The sequence below is a fragment of the Xenopus laevis genome, chromosome 2L (genome assembly GCF_017654675.1).
Source record: "Xenopus laevis strain J_2021 chromosome 2L, Xenopus_laevis_v10.1, whole genome shotgun sequence".
NCBI classification, from domain to species: Eukaryota; Metazoa; Chordata; class Amphibia; order Anura; family Pipidae; genus Xenopus; species Xenopus laevis.
Genome location: NC_054373.1, coordinates 177,792,860 through 177,810,167, shown reverse-complemented (window position 1 = coordinate 177,810,167; position 17,308 = coordinate 177,792,860). Strand labels below are relative to the sequence as shown.

At 43.9% G+C, this 17,308-nt stretch overlaps 1 protein-coding gene across 1 annotated transcript in view; it reads right to left on the bottom strand.

Moving 5' to 3' along the window:
* Positions 1-1,261: 1,261 nt before the first annotated feature.
* gab2.L (GRB2 associated binding protein 2 L homeolog) overlaps positions 1,262-17,308 on the bottom strand; it is a 102,497-nt gene continuing 86,450 nt past the window's right edge. Inside the window, exons 3-10 of the mRNA XM_018247789.2 lie at positions 16,522-16,765; positions 14,030-14,604; positions 10,456-10,544; positions 9,046-9,334; positions 7,264-7,354; positions 6,621-6,723; positions 5,350-5,475; positions 1,262-2,277 (exon numbers count right to left, since the gene is read on the bottom strand). Of these exons, the coding sequence (XP_018103278.1) occupies positions 2,134-2,277; positions 5,350-5,475; positions 6,621-6,723; positions 7,264-7,354; positions 9,046-9,334; positions 10,456-10,544; positions 14,030-14,604; positions 16,522-16,765 (1,661 nt within the window). The 3' untranslated portion in view covers positions 1,262-2,133. The remainder of the gene's footprint in view (positions 2,278-5,349; positions 5,476-6,620; positions 6,724-7,263; positions 7,355-9,045; positions 9,335-10,455; positions 10,545-14,029; positions 14,605-16,521; positions 16,766-17,308) is intronic.

Below are 17,308 nucleotides of genomic sequence, written 5' to 3'. Positions count from 1 at the left end.
CCCTGTATTAACACAATATGGAGGTAATATGGAATTGGAGTATCAGTTTTTCCTTAGCAGCCACGGCCTGCAACCTTACTTATTACCTCCCATAGCCCTCCTTGTTTACCAACTTAAAACAAGGGGGGGGGTTGTGTCTTAATAAGCAAAAGAACAATGGGCTGGTTTTACTGGAGACATGCTCAGCCATAGAAGGATTTCTCCATAGTAGTGACAACTTTCAAGGTGTTCTTATTGCCAAATCAGAGAGATAGATTTAGGGGTTCGTGGTCCAGTAAGGGTCAGTTATGGGACCATCACTTTCAGAGAGAGCTGTTGAGCAGGAAGCCTGGTGTTAGTAGTCTAAAGGTGGCCATACATGGGCCGATAAAAGCTGCCGACAGACCGAGTCGGCAGCTTATTGGTCCGTTTATGGGGCCCCCCCCAACGGGCTTCCCCGATCGAGATGGCCAAAAGTCGGCCAGATTTCGATCGGATGGGACAAAAATCCCGTCGGATTGCGGCCGCATCTGTTCGTTGATGCGGTCCCGCGATCCGACCAGCCCGTTCCCGTTCGTTAGGATCCGATTGTCGGGCCCTAGATCGGCTCAGCCCAATATTGCCCACCTCAAGGTTAGCATATCGGAGAGAGATCCGCTTGTTTGGCGACATCGCCAAACGAGCGGATCTCTCCGTGTATGGCCACCTTAAAACTGCCAATATAACTGAAACTGCTAACAACAATGTAAACTGAGGAACAATCTGGAGTAGCCATTTTTTTTGGACTTAGATTCCCCAACAAGCTCTGAATAATAAGGTTACTGTCCCTTTAATTCCCAGTGCAGTTATGTGGACAGCAGAGAGGCCCCATCTTTTAGAAAGTGACAGCTGACAATGAAAGCAAATACTAAGTGTCATGTGTGTTTATCATCAGGCCCAACCCACATACAGGGAAACACTTGGTACCTGCCAGACCAGCTCTCCCAGCATCAGTAGCCGCTTCCCCATTAAACTGACGCTTATATCACTGCCGGGAACTATAAAATTGTGTGGGGGCGGAGCTTACACCACTTATTATGGTTTAACAAGGAGCGTTTCACCCACGGTGGCAAACTGTCACCCGATAAAATTTTTTTTAAAAAAACATCATAAGAATGGTATGCATTGCTGCTGAGCCCATTTCTTTTTTTCAAGGGAAAGAAAACCCAAAAATATTTCTTTCCTTGTTAAAACTTGATAACAGAGACAAAGAAAAGCCAACTTTACGTGCGATTAAACAGGGTTACAGGGTAAACTTTTTTTATTGTGACAAATGCAACTGCCTGAATAACGGACATGGCTTTCTTGAGCATGGGAACCTTAAAATGTGCTTAAAGTCACATCTCATCATGATGCCCATGTTACTGACTTATAATACTAGTTTCCTCCCCTTGGTGCGGGAGCCTTTAAAACTGACCTTAAATATAGGATAAAACTGGGGCGGTAGAATTTCACTGCATCTAAACAACAGCAGCGGCTAACAAATACAGATCTCCTTTCATCCTCATGGCAGGCAGAAGGTAAAGGAAGCTGCAGTTCAACACCAAATGTATGACATGTAATTAAACTTGGGATTTATAACACAGCACCAGCTGTGGTCGAACTACAACTCCCAGCATGCTCTCCCAACAGAGCTTATAGTGGGGGTCAAGAATGGTAGTTGTAGCCCAACAAACATTGACCAGAGCATGGATGCACTTTATAGGGGGGTAAATCTATTAGGAACCAGTTGGACAAATATAGGCACCCACAAAATCACAGCTGAGCACCCCTTGGAAAACATGGCAGGATCCAATGTCTAACCATCTAATTTACCTCTTTAGACATTTTTTTGTTTCTAGTTCTATCTATGTATGTGCCACTAGGTTACAGAGGAATCTACTTCTATAGAACTTCTGTTCTTTGGCCTCCATTTGGAGGTCTCGGGTCCCTTATGCCATTCTACAGCAATCTCATCCCCTACATGTGCCAAAAAGCTCACAGTTACAATCAACAACTTAAGGCAGAGCCCTAAACTGCATTCTAAAGTGGTGCGACAGTCATGCAAGGAGGAGTCAGAGCAGCATTCCATGAATGGTAATGGTATGGTCCAGATGGTTGTTATGGTATGGCCCACTACTGCTTTGTGCTCTTGGCTGGTTCTGAAGACTGGCGCACATCAGTCCACTCCTGCATGGTGTTCTGTAAGGCTTGAGTCTTCTCCTTGTCCACTTGGACATAGTCCACCTTCTCATCAGATGCTGCCGATGAAGTAGAAGGCTGAAGGAGAAAAGTTATTGTTTTAGAGGAGGTTACAACAATGTAAATAAGGTCTTCTTAAAGGGATTCTGTCATGATTTTTATGATGTCGTTCTAAATGACACTGTTTACACTGCAAATAATTCACTCTACAATATAAAATTACATTCCTGAACCAGCAAGTGTATTTTTTAGTTGTAATATAGGTGTGTAGGTGCATCTCAGGTCATTTTGCCTGGTCATGCGCTTTCAGAAAGAGCCAACACTTTAGGATGGAACTGCTTCCTGGCAGGCTGTTGTTTCTCCTACTGAATGTGTTGCAGTGGGACCTGGATTTTACTATTGAGTGCTGTTCTTAGATCTACCAGGCAGCTTTTATCTTGTGTTAGGGAGCTGCTATCTGTTTACCTTCCCATTGTTCTGTTGTTAGCAGGGGTAGGCAGAGTAGGCACGTGCATAGGATGCAACGCTGAGGGGGGGGGGCGCCAGGCACATACCTGCTCTGTCGGCAACCCCATGTCTGGTCCCCTCACCCCCCCATCTTCCGCTCAGCTCAGCCGGCACCGCGCCCGTCCAGGTTGCCTAGGGAGCCTGCCCGGTGTGGCCCGGGTCTGGTTAGTCTGTTTGTTAGGCTGCTGAAGGGAAAGGAAGGGGGATGATATCACTCCAACTTGCAGTATAGCAGTAAAGAGTGACTGAATTTTATCAGAGCACAAGTCCCTTGACTGGGGGAAGCTGGGAAACTGACAATATAAAGATCTCTTTTGAGAAATTGATTTCAGTGCAGAATTCTGCTGGAGCAGCACTATTAAAATTTTTTTTTCCCCATGACAGTATACCTTTAACATCTCACAGGCCTACGCACTTAGACCCAGATACTGATCATCTCTATAAAAGATCTGACATAAGCTTCCCCTGTACATCAATGTGAGGCAGGCAGGGTTTGTTTTACCCAGCAAATACTCTACACGTCTCGTTCAACCATATTGTACAGAAGGAAGTAAGGAGGAGTCATATGGACAGTCTGGCAGATAAATAGGAGCCATGTTCCAGTAGGTGAATCACCTCCAATCTTTGAGAACCATTGAGAACAAGCCCAGTGGTGTAACTAGAGGGCACTGGGCCTCACAGTGAAATCTCTATTTCCATTAACTTATTAGACAGTGCCCCATTGGTCCCCATATAAATCATTGGCTACTATGCATCCTGGGCCCCCCGTAGTTGCAGTATCTGATCAGACTCCTAAATGTGTCCTGAGACAGATTAAAGGCAAACTGCTCTTGGTATTTAAATGAAACTAACTATCATCACATAACCTTAAAGGAGAAGGAAAGGCTAAAAGTAAGCTTTATCAGAAAGGTCTATATAAATACACCAGTAAACCCTCAAAGTAATGCTGCTCTGAGTCCTCTGTCAAAAGAAACACAGCATTTCTTTCCTTCTATTGTGTATTCATGGGCTTCTGTATCAGACTTCCTGTTTTCAGCTAAACTTCCAGGGCTTGGGCTTGAGCATGCTCAGTTTGTTCCTCTCCCCCTCCCTCCTCCCTTCTCTGCTGTAATCTGAGCCCAGAGCTATGACTGAGCTGGGAAACTCAGGCCGGATGTGATGTCACAGCAAGCTAATATGGCAGCTGCTATCCTAAACAAACAGAGAGAGCTTCTAGAGCTGTTTACTCAGGTATGCTAAAGCATTTTACAGAATAAATAGTGTTATAGCTTGCACTATTGTGCCTAATCTATTAACAATAAACTGCTTCGGTACCTTTCCTTCTGCTTCGGCCATGGGTGATCTACAGGAACATCTACAGGGGGGTGAAGGGTCAAACTCTAAGCAGGGCCCCACCCTTGTGCTGATGTAATTCTACTGTCCCCTCCTCTCTAAATGCTAAACCCACCCATTCATGACATCATCAGATGAGGAGTTGGGTTGGGTGTGGGTTGAATAGAAGAGGACTTTGGGTTGGGAAGCAGCTCTTTAGGATTGGACCCAGGATGAAAAATCTCCTGGTATCCCAGTGGATCAGTCCAACCTAAATCTCTATTTATAGTTATATATAAGAGTCGGTGCTGCCATATTATTTGCTTTGGGCTGCAGCTGTAATTCTACACCAGCCCCATCAATTTATAATGATTGTTATTGTAGTAGAAAGGCGACTAATGCTGGGATAGAAATGTAAATGTAAGTAGAGTCTTCCAACCATATAAATGAGCTTCGGTGTGTGACAGCAGTGCAGCTTGTATATATCGCAGGCATGAGTTGCGCGTCTCCCAGATGCATTTACAGTAGAGTCTGCAGTTCCTTTCAGGGAGATGGATTTCTGCTCGTTATCAAGGCGACCTTGACGAAGGTCACCCAACTCTGCAGCATCAATTCTATTTACAGTCAAACATATGGGACTTTGTCCTGAAATGATTCTGCTCTCCCGATCAATAACTGCTGCTAATGTTCTCCCCCCGTACATGAACCATATGATCCCAGGGCCCCTGGTGCTCAGAGTCGCACACTTTCTGAAAAAAACATTCCATTGCAACATTTTCACCATCATTCTAAATGTAAGTGCAATTTTGGGCGTTTTGACGTTATGGATTCTAATCCCTCCACTGCTACCTGCAGTAATGAAATAAAAAGGATAGCAGGGGCCCATGTTCGGGGAGAATCATATTATAATTATTTTTGATGTCATACAGCAGGGGTTCGTGTCCAGGGGGAAAATCATGAAAAATTGCCAACCGTACCTCATGTAATTTCCCGCAACCAAACCCATGAAATGCAGTCAATAGACCAGCAAGCAGGACATCAGTAATCATGGGGCCTCATGCCAAGTCAGCAGGGGCCCCACATCCCAGGAAGCCCCAATTATTTGTCTAACAGTCACCAGGGCCCCCTAGGTAGTGAGCTCAGCTCCACACATGCCATGGTCCACCAGACCAAGACCCATTATTCCAAAACTCCACCCATGATCACCCAAACCCCATTCATTCCCTGCACAAGCCATCCATTAAGCAACCCAGAAATCTGCATCTTTAGGGGCCCCTGACTAGCATAACCTCTATCCCCCCTTCTCAGCCATTGCAAAGAGTACTTGGTTACCTTCCTGTGAGGACTGGGAGAAGCAGGGTGGAAATCGAGGGCTAAGTAATCCACGCTTCCCGTGCTCTTCTTCTGAGCCGGACTGTTGGTTCCGCTGGTTCCCGGAGATGCAGATACTGGGTTTTGCTGGAGCAACAACAAAAAAGGCAGAAAATTAAAAATGTGATTTTGTTTGGAAGGAAAGCTAGATAATAAAATATCTGAATTCCACATCCCCCTGTCATTTAATGCAGAGCTTTACTGTAACCGCACATTTAATCATGTGACACAATGACATCACTAAGCAATGATTATAACTGATGACATTAAAACACATTGTATATATTGGAGGAGCACCTGATGAAGGATTATTATTAGGGATGCACCGAATCGGGATAATATAACCCCCTAATGTCATATATGCTGACAATGGACTGTACCATTCTGATTGGTCAGTCTGCACTGGTGCACACAGTTACACAACATACAGCTAAAAGGGGGCTTGGGGTGGGGTAAAGGGGTGTTCAGGACTCATTCCCAAGGCTGGTTTGCTTTAGGCCCTAGATATTTTCAGCATATACTGCAGGAGGGCTGCAGGTCTGGCATGATATAGTGACCAACAGAAGAATCCATTTTGGGGGGTGGGGGGAAATGACTGCGACTGCATGTGAATCCCATTTATTTAGATGAAATAATCAGCCTGGTGTGACCTACCCCAGTCATGTAATAACAATTGTCTGGGAGAGGGCCATGGGAGGGGGGCATAAAGCCAAGAATTAAAACAACTTTATTCCAGCTGATACCAACTGAAAAGAGAAAGTGGGGCACTATGGATTGGTCAACCGCTGCTAACATCCCAAGATTCTGGCTACAGGCTGGTTTATCTATGGGACCATTCAAATGTACCGATTGGCTTGTTGGACTAGTCCTGAGAACAATCTAATATGGGGACTGAATGAGAGACATGAGCTGGAGTTGGTTAACCACAGATGAACACAGCTAAAGAAGCGATACCAACAGGTGCTCACGCCTATAACACGACTGTGAGATGATGCCAACATTATAAAACAATATTCCATTATACAACACTAAACCCGATGAACATAAAAAGTCCTATAAAACAAGGAGTCTCAGCATTGCTCTTTTATGAGGCATCACTAAGGCTATATATGTCCCAGCTGTCCGTCATAATCACCTTGTCTGAGCACATGGCTTTATGAGCAAATGTATTTATAGTCCTGTACCTTTAAAATGCCCCCCCCATTTTCCATAAAAGCAAAGGGTAAACTCACCATGGCTACGTAATTCTCCTCGCTGTCTCCTGAGCTGGTGCTTGTAATACTCTGAGCAGACACTGGGCGGCAGTACTGGGATGAGCTGGACATCATAGAATGCCTGAAATATACATCTAGCATTATATATATGGCTCTGCTATATAATGATAGTATTATATTTGTATATATAACCCAGTGGTCCCCAACCAGTAGCTCGCGAGCTTAGATGTTGCTCCCAGTGGCCTCAAAGCAGGTGATTATTTTTGAATTCCAGGCTTGGAGGCAAGTTTTGGTTGTATTACAACCAGTTGTACTTCCAAACAGAGCCTCCTGTAGGCTGCCAATCCACATAGGGGCTACCAAACAGCCAATCAGAGCTCTTATTTGACATCCCCATGGACTTTTTCATGCTTGTGTTGGTCTCCAACTCTTTTTACATTTAAATGTGGCTAAGGATTAACAAAAAGTTGGGGACCCCTGATATAACCGAACAAAGAATCCACTGGAAACTGCCAACCCCTTCTCTAGTCCCCCAAAAATCTGTCAACTGGATGTTTTTTTGTGTGTGTGTGATTTGGTGTGTGATCCAGAACAGCAAAGAGAAATGCACATCAGGCAGCCCCAACAATCCATGTGAAGTTAATGAGCAAAAGGTACATACGGCTGTCGGCTCCAAGACCTGGTGACTGGGGACTTGAAAGGAAGTTCATCGATTATTGTCGAACCCCTCAGATCTAGTGGCATGGGCTTGGCTGCAAATGAGTGGAAAAGGATATTCAGTCGATGTTGCACTGGAAGGCACTTCAGCAAGCAGAATAAAGATTCATCAAGGAAAAAGGGATTGTTGAGAGGGTATAGTACAGTATAAAAAGCCCCTTAAATGCCTCTTCTCCAATGTAAACAATTCCACCAGTAGTGTAACTACTATGGACAGGCTCCCCACAATAAAGAATTTCAGAGGGGCCGGTATAGCAGCTGCACCCCCTGCCACCCCAGTTGTTCCTCCACTAGTTCCTCAACTTTTTAGTATAAGATATGTCACTACAAATTTATGAATCCCAGGTATATACTGTAATCATACATTTATTAACAGTGGATCTCAATTGTCTTCAGACCTTCAAGTAACTGTCCCACTACACAGGTCAGACTTACAGGCCTATAATTGCCTGATTGAGATTGTTATGCCTTTTTTAAATATTGAAATAACATCAACTTTCCTTCAGTCTATAGTGCCATACCCGATGAAAAGGAGAAAGTCAGAAATAAGGACCTGATTAAACTGGACTAAAGGTGGCCATAGACGTAGAGATCCGCTCGTTTGGGATGTCGCCAAACGAGAGGATCTGTCTGGCCGACTTTAGGCCAGATTTCAATCGGGAAAGCCCCTAGGGGGGCTCTACATATGGGCCGATAAGCTGCCGACTTTTATCGGCCCATGTATGGGGGCCTTAAGCTCTACAAAGACTAGTGGGTGTACTCCAGCCAGCCCTGGAGCTTTTCAACATTAACTTTGCTTAAATATTGGCAAGCACTTTGTAAGCCACTGGCAATTTGTTTGCAGTATGCCTTCAACACAGAAGCGTCACAAAGTGCCAATTTAAGTTAAAGAGATGACCTACAAATGAACTTTTAGTTAATTGTAAACAATAGTAACATGTAGACAGTGGGGCTCATTTATCAATGTTGGGGAAATTTGCCCATGGGCAGTAACCCATAGCAACTACTCAGTGAATGACTTTCTTCAGCCGGCTGCAGGTAGAATGGAACAATAGCAGGCAACTTGAGTAAAGAAAAGTACAATGAACAGTTAGACATGTACTTTATACCTGTATAAACAAAGCTTAGTGATCACCTGTAATTAATGCACAAAGCCTGCAGCCTTTTGTCTTTATATGGAACCCCTCATTGACTTCTAATAACCTTATCATTGACAGTAGGGGGTACATTATCCCTTATAATACATGAGTGATACTCAGAGTTCCCTGTATAACTCAGCCTGCAGCCTTGTGTCTTTATATGGTCACAGAACAACCCCTCAGTGACTTCTAATATCCTTATCATTTACAGTAGGGGGTACATTATCCCTTATAATACATGAGTGATACTCGGCGTTCCCTGTATAACTCAGCCTGCAGCCTTGTGTCTTTATATGGTCACAGAACAACCCCTCAGTGACTTCTAATATCCTTATCAGTTACAGTAGGGGGTACATTATCCCTTATAATACATGAGTGATACTCAGAGTTCCCTGTATAACTCAGCCTGCAGCCTTGTGCCTTTATATGGTCACAGAACAACCCCTTAGTGACTTCTAATATTGTCATCATTTACAGTAGGGGGTACATTATCCCTTATAATACATGAGTGATACTTAGAGTTCCCTGTATAACTCAACCTTCAGTCTTGTGCCTTTATTTGGTCAGTAACTATATACCAGGCTTACATTTTCTATCTGGCTTAAGGTTCCGGTTCACAGGCGGGGGTTGGATATCGCTCACTCGACTCGGCCTTGGACACAAGGAGGCGGTGCTTCCTTTCCGGGCAGGAAGTGAGTTAGAGGAAGAACCCAGTAAGTCAAACTGTTGAGGGCCGGGGCTCATGGGGAGGTAGGCGCTCTGAGCGTTGTCATTCATTTTCTCTGGGTTAAACTGAGACGAGGAGCCGGGGTTCATGGGAACATAGTTATCTTCAGAATCGGCACTGTCTGACCGTACAAGCGAGGATTTGGTTTGCTGAAAAGCAGAGTTTTATCCATTAACAACACAGAACAATAAAGATATCAAGCAAATGGTCAAGTACATAATGGATAATTTACCCCATTGTTTACATACAGTAGAAAACCCATTTTACATTTTTTCAAGAGACCAGAAAAAAATGGTGTAAAATCCAGGAAAATGTAAAAAAACAGGGAAATGCATTATATATTTGTGGGACAAAAAAAAAATGATGTAAAATATGGGAAACCTTTTAAATCAGTGGCTGTAAAATTGAGGTTTCACCATATAAAGAAACTGGAGGTCACCAAGGAGATCCACAGCCAGGGCTTGGTAACGTAGGTTGCCACATTTTGCTGAGTGGCAGACCGGGTGGTGGGAGCAGTTTGAGGGGCGGAGCCTGGTGATGTCAGGGGTGGGCCTGATGGAGTAGTGATTGTCGTTTTCCTGATCACTGCTCCATTCACTTTAAAGCCCTGTCCGGATTTCCAGGTGTGGAAATTCGGAATGGCAGTTTTTCTCCCGAACAGGCAGTTTTCACCCGGACAGCCCTCCTGAAAACCGGACAGGTGGCAACCCTAAGGAATTTTAAATTCGGCCAAACCCCCGAATACTTTGTGAAAGATTCAGTCGAATACAGAACCAAATCCTGATTTACATATGCAAATTAGGGGTGGGAAGGGGAAAAATGTTTTACTTCCTTGTTTTGTGACAAAAAAAAACACGAGATTTCCTTCACGACCCCTCATTAGCATATGCAAATTAGGATTTGGTTCCGCCCGGCAGAAGGATTCAACTGAATCCTGCTGAAAAAGGCAGAATCCTAGATTCGGTGCATCCCTAAACAGAACTGCATCCAGCTGCCTTATACCATGGAGAGGGAGGGGGGTTCAGGATCTTTGATACATAACAGGATTATAATAAGGGGGAAGAACATTAAGAACAGAGTGCTGGGAGAGCTCAAAGGGATGAATAATGGAGAGTAGCATGGATATCAGCCAATGGCTGGACGCACCAGTGTCACAATGTGATTGGTTGAGTCTGACAGTGTATAAAATAATAGTGCAAATAAGCATTTACATAACAAAGCAGATATGACTAAGCAAACATTTATCAGGCCTCGCTGGCCAAGGACTCACCAGATAGGAGTTGAAACCATCGTGTACCGACTCTACAGACTGGTCTGCACTGAAGTCACCAGGATAGTCGTAGGCTTCACAGGAGGAAGCTGCAACACAAACAAGAGGAAACTCAAGTTAAATGGTGACAGAATATCGATCACCCATTATATATGCGAATATCCCACCTTATAATTCCCCGGTCTCACCTTTCTACAGCTTGGGCATTATGGCAGGTGAGCTGCAGAAATCAGGAGCAAAGCAAACACTGGCAACAGTTTCATTGTAGAATGTTGGTGGCCATTCACACCAATGATGATGTTGGATATTAAGAACAGCATTTCACAAGCAAACTGGGGCTGATTTATGGTAGTAAAATTTCCTGATTCCTTTACCTATAGGCAGTGCCAGACCAAGTTTTATTGGTGCCGAAGGTCTGGTGCCCAGTCATGCCACTCCCTTCCTGCTTTCGCCCACTGGTTTATTACAGGGATACTGCCATGGGAAATCACGTTTTTTTCAAAATCCACGAGTTAGTAGCGCTGCTCCAGCAGACTTCTACACTGAAAACCATTTTCAAAAGGGGAACAAAGATTTTTTTATATTTAATTTTGAAATCTGACCTGTAGCTAGACATATTTCCCAGCTGCCCCCAGTCACGTGCTCTGATAAACTTCAGTCACTCTTTACTACTGCAAGTTGGAATGATATCACCCACCTCCCTTCCCCCAGCAGCCTAACAACAGAACAATGGGAAGGTAACCAGATAGCAGCTCCCTACACAAAATAACTGCTGCCTGGTAGATCTAAGAACAGCACTCAATAGTAAAATCCAGGTCCCACTGAGACACATTCAGTTACATTGAGTAGTAGAAACAACAGCCTGCCAGAAAGCAGTTCCATCCTAAAGTGCTGGCTCTTTCTAAAAGCACTTGACCAGGCAAAATGACCTGAGATGCACCTACACACCAATATTAGGGTCAGGGCACTCAAGCAGATACGGGGAGATTAGTCACCGGCGACAAATCTCCTCTTCTTTGGGGCAACTAATCTCCTTAAACAGCCTCCCCTGCCTTCCTGCCGGATAAAATGTAAACTTGCCGGCAGGAGGGCACTCGGAGTGATTTGAATCTATCCAAGTGCCATCCCGTCGGCAATTTATATTTTAGCAGGCAGGAAGGCAGGAAGGCAGGGGAGGCAGTTCGGGGGATTAGTCGCCCGAAGAAGAGGAGATTTGTCGCCGGGTGACTAATCTTCCCGAATCTGCCTGTGTGCCCTGACCCTTTCAACTAAAAAATATACTTGTTAGGTTAGGAATGAAATTTTACATGGAGTGAATAATTGCAGAATAAACAGTGTAATTTAGAAATAAAACTATATATACCATAAAAATCATGACAGAATCCCTTTAACTTTAACCCTGCCAGTCCCTCATTCTCTCTCACCCAGTCCCCACCAGCGGCTAAATCCCCCACCAGGATGCACAACTCTGTCGCCTAACCCTAGTTCTGGTTCTGCCCAAAGCAGCCAGTAATGCTGATTGGTTGCTATAGGAAGCTGCACGGCTGAATTGTGCTCCTATATTAGGAGGTGTCATTCAAACATGAGCGGCAACACCAGGTCCAGACTGAGAATTAAAATAGGCCCTGGCATTTCAGGTACACAGAGGCCCAATCAGCCCACATAGAGGCCCAAACAGCCCCCACCAGCCCACTAAATACTGACTTTCTATGGGACCTTATAGCAGCCCCTCTGGCATTTGCCAGAACCCACAGATTGTCAGTCCAGGCCTGGGCAACACCAAGAAGAACCATATCAGTACCCCAGAAAAAGTTACTGATGTTGACATAAAAGCACTGTCAAATGTACGGTTCTGGATTCTACTTGATCCTGTGCATGAGATGGTCCATGAGTTGGGCAGGGAGGTGCCAATGTGAAATGTCACCTCTCTGTCCAACTCATGGACCATCTAAACCCACAACTGAGGGAAGTGCAGAGGATGGGAACTACCACCTCAGGCAGCAGAAGGGCACAGAATCTTCCATGTCATCAACATGCAGTCTAGTAATAAAAATACTCTAGCATTTCTCTCTATAGAAGAGATTCTGGCAATATAACAGGCTCTCTATCAGTGCATACATGTAGGCCTTAATGATGTTAATAGACATCTGTCTGAGAGCAACTATTTCTTGTGCCTCTCTTATTGCAATTACTTAGTCACCGGTGGCCGTATTTATCCGACTTTATGAGTCACAGGGGCACGGTTCTTATGATGGCGTCTTTATTACTATTCTATAAATCCTTTTGTCCCCAAGGGGTTGTTTATAACTTTCCCTTCCTCTCTGTATGGATTTCATCTCTCAATGTAGGCCTTAGCCCTGTCTCGTCCAGCTTACCATCACAGCACTTATTTCCCTGCTTGAATTGTGGCCTAATAACGTAATAGGCTGCAGGAAAACACCACCCCAACGTTACAGAATGTCTGCTCCATGTAAGCTGCCATCAGAATATTCTAGACCCACCCACACTGCTTGAGTAAAGGGTCACTATATCATAATATAATTTTGCCTTTAGTGGTGTCTTATGGAAATAACCGACTCAGATGTTGTACCTATACCTAAACTGCCACCATCTCTCAGGCTAGCTGCTCACAACCAACCTTACCACTTTCCATAGCCTTCCCATATTTGGTGACCAGGGATTTTTGGGGATTAAAAAAAGGACATTTTTGGAGGTCTATTTTTGACTCCTTAGTATAAATGAATGAATCAATCAACATTCTTGTTACTGCTCTTTTAGTTATCCAGGGACTGTAGATGTCTCAGAATAAGACACAACCAAAGCCATATGGGCACATGTGCGTATAGAGTTAAAAGCAATTTGTTCTCAAGGGAAAGGGAACGTACACTAATGTAAAGCAGATGTATTTTATTAGTTCTATTTTAAACTTTCAATATGCGGAGCCATTAAAAATGGGTGAGAATTCAATGTAGTGTGGTCTTACTGGAGGGGCAGCTTGAAGACCAGTTAGGGGGAAATTTGGAGAGAATATCCTTTCCTTCTGCTTGGTTCATGTGGAAACCTAACCTTTGGATTTGGAGCTGTCTAAGGGTAGAGACACACAGTCAGATTTGGGGAGATTAATCTCCCTGAACTTCCTTCCCCTGCCTTCCTGCCGGCTAGAATGAAAATCGCCGGCGGGATGGCACTTGGAGCTCTTTGTTTTCCAAAGTCACCCCGAAGTTTCCTCATGATCTTCAAACCATCACCAATATATTTTCTATGTCTAAACTTGGATATGAGCTGAAGGGATCACGAACAGTAGCTGGACCTCAGAAGGTTCTTCTGCCACTAATTCCTAAAATCACTGGAACTATTGACATGTATTTGTCACTTTGGCATGGAGCATTTCCTTTTTCGGAAAGGGCCACCAAATGGAATGCAGATATTGAGACAGAACAATAGTTTGGGATCTATAATAATCATCAGGAAAGGGTCAATCAAAAAAAATTGGTGATCATAGTCTACTGAAATATTAAATAAGGAACAATGAATAGTGTTGTATGGCTAAACATTATGGAAAACCCAGTCGTACCTCGATGGCGCCTATTTTCCATGGCTGGTAAAGTGTTCCTCCTTGGAAGATTGACCACCGCCATATTATCACCGTTATGATGATGCTGCGGCTGTGGGCTGCCCCACACGGTCTCTGCCTGTCCTGGTTTAGGGGGACGGGGAGGAGGTGTGGAATGCAAGTCATTGGAGGCAAGACCCAGAGCATTGTGGTTCTTGTCTAGAGTGAATGTTCTTGGGATCTGATAAACAGAAAGAGGGGTCCCAGGGAGATCATAGGAATCTGTTGAGAGTTCCCTAAACTCTTTACACAGAGCATTGCTGGGAGTTTTGTAGCAGTAAACATCCTCGTTTTCTGATTCCAGTCCTGAAAGGCTTGACTTGGTGGGCGTGTCTGAGCCAAAGCTCCTTGGCAGGTCGTAGGCACTGTCCCTAAGCTCAGAACTAAGCCGTCTCGGCTTGGGTAAACTATAAAAGCCATGCACTTGTCCGCTGATCCCATTCAAACAGTGCCCGTAGCCCTGGACCAACTTCTGGACAGCCGAGTCGCTTCTCATAAAAAAGGAGGACCTTGTGGCTTGGGAAAAACTGGCGCTTCTGGAAAAAACAAACAAACAAATAAACTTTAAGGTCAAGGCTGCCCAAGACGGGAGTGAGAGCTGTGGAGTTCTCTCCCTAAAGTGGTTGGATTGGCAGATATACTAGATAGCTTCAAGATACAGTATAATGTTTTAACCCATGGTCTGGTCTGATTGACTTATTAAATCAAGGAGGGATTTTTTGCCTTCCTCTGGATCATGTAGCAGATAAAGCAGGTGCGCATGGACAAATGGGTTGAACTTGATGGGTTTGTATCTTTTTTGCAACCCCAACTACTCTAAAGTATAATATGACAAACACATGTCTTCTTACATTGCACATTCAAATTCATGGATCTGAACAGCAATTTCCTAATCACAGAAGAAATATTTTGTTTACGGCAAGTTCTCAGTATTGACCTAGAGTTTTAATATTACAGTTTATGGCCACTTTTGCCTTCATTGCTCCCTGTTCCTGTATAGTCTTTATGTTTGCTTATCTCACTTTCTCTGATCATTATCAGCGCTCTAATTTATATAGTGTTTTACTGCTCTCCTTCCAAGATTTTTATGATTATCTCACTTCCTCTCTGATCATCAGATGTCTCTGATCAGTATCTACACAGTCATTTGTGTCTTCTTCAAGGGCAATAAAACTGGCACTCTAAATCTTCCACTTTAACTTGTAAACATTAGCTTTTCTCTGGTTATTAGGCACAGAACTCCCCCATAAATTTGCTCTTTTGAGCTTTGCTTGCAATTTTTTTTTCTACATTAAACATAATTTCTTTGTCAGTAGAAGAAAAGTTTCCTGGCACACCGTTGCCTCCAGGGTTGACATGTTGTCAGTTTTCCAGCCAAATAGGGCTACTAATTTAAAGCCCAGACGGGTTTTGAAAGTACAAACTAGCCATGGTAGGGATTTGGGCTACGTTTTAGGCCTTTGTCTGGTTTGTGAAGCCAAAGCTTTTTTCCTGCCCTAATGTGCTGTGCCTGCTTCTCCCAATGCATGTTGGGTAATATAGTTTTTAAAAAATTTGTTAGTATACAACAAAAAAATAACACAAAGACAAATTAAACTTTGAAATCGCTGTCTTTATTAAAAAATAACTTACAAATTTCGCTTGTGCTCCTCTTCAGAAAAGGCGATCCGCGATCCATCGTGCGGTGCTCGATTTCTCCTCCCTGCCTTCCTAATAGGAGATAGCCAGGGAGGAGAAATTGAGCGACGCACGATGGATCGTCGTCCTGTCGCCTTTTCTGAAGAGGAGCGCAAGCGGAGTTTCGGTAAGTTATTTCTTAATAAAGATCATGTTACTGGTCCTTTAACAATTTGCCAATTGCCAAGTTTAATACTAGACTACAATACCCAGCATGCAATGGGGATTGATTTGTGCAGAAGTCGGGAATTACTAGATTTTGGGCTCTGTCACGCTTAAGCATTTTCCTGCAACTTTCTTAAATTTCAGACAATTTTGGAGCAAAAATCTGCTGACCACCAAAATGTCTAGAGGTTGACCTGTTTTACCAATATTTATTGAAATTGTATATGAATTAGGGCCTAATGGGGCCCCTATATCTCCTGAGCCCCCCTCTGTAGTTACTCCTCTGGTGACGGGCAAATCTGTCCCATTTTGCTTCGTGGAAAAATGTGCAAAAGAGTGAAATTTGCAAACGGCGTATTTTCACATATATTTATTTATTTTTTAGACTTTTTTCACTGCACATATTGGGCTATTTTTGGGGTGACTTTTGAAGTGTCTCTTGGCTAGTTTTGGGCTAGTTTTGTAGCTGACTTTAGTTGGGTTTTAAAATTAGACCTGGCAACCCTGGTTGCCTTCTTCAGTGCAGAAGAGGAACAACATGTTGAAGGTCACTGCTACAGGCATCTCCCATGCCCAGATCATGGCTTTCTGGTTACTGCGGCGCTTCTTACCTCATGGTTTCGGATTTCTGGCTCATGCATTGGTGCAGGAACAGGTAATCCTGAGGTGCACTGGTGGATAACGATGTCCGGTGAGCATGGTTTGAAGGAGACTCGAATGTAAACAGAGTTGGCTGACTGGAATGGGAAGGTGCTGAAGACTTTCTCTCCCTGAGAAGGTGGTGAGAGGAGTTGTTGAACTCTGCCGGAGAAGACCTGGGGCCGTGTCTCAGAGACTGGATATTCCTTAACGAATCTGCATTGGAATCAAGTAAAGAGCATTTACATTCACATTTACAGTCATAAATAAGCCACCAAACATACTATGAGCAATATGCGCTAACACAGGTAGTCTGCTTCTTTTAGAAATCCTTCAGCCTCATTTACGAAGATCCGCCGGTGATCATTTGTTTCCTGATGTTGTTAAAAGAACAGCACATGATCTGCCAAGCTTTAGGACTTAAAGGAGAATTCAACCTGTAATAAAAAAACCTCTCCCTGCTCCCGGGGCAAATGCTTCTAATTTTTTACTCACCCCTCCGTGCAGATTCTGGCCTCTTCTTCTCTGTTAATCTTCGTGTCTTGACTGCATTTTCGGCGCATGCACAGTTGGAGTAAATTTCCGTTCCCGAACAACTGCGCATGCGCCGAAAGTCACAAAAATTTAGGAAATATTTGTGACTTTCGGCGCATGCGCAGTTGTTCGGGAACGGAAATTTACTCCAACTGCGCATGTGCCGAAAATTTGGGACCATAAATTTTCTTCAACTGCGCATGTGCCGAAACTTCCGAAAAAGAC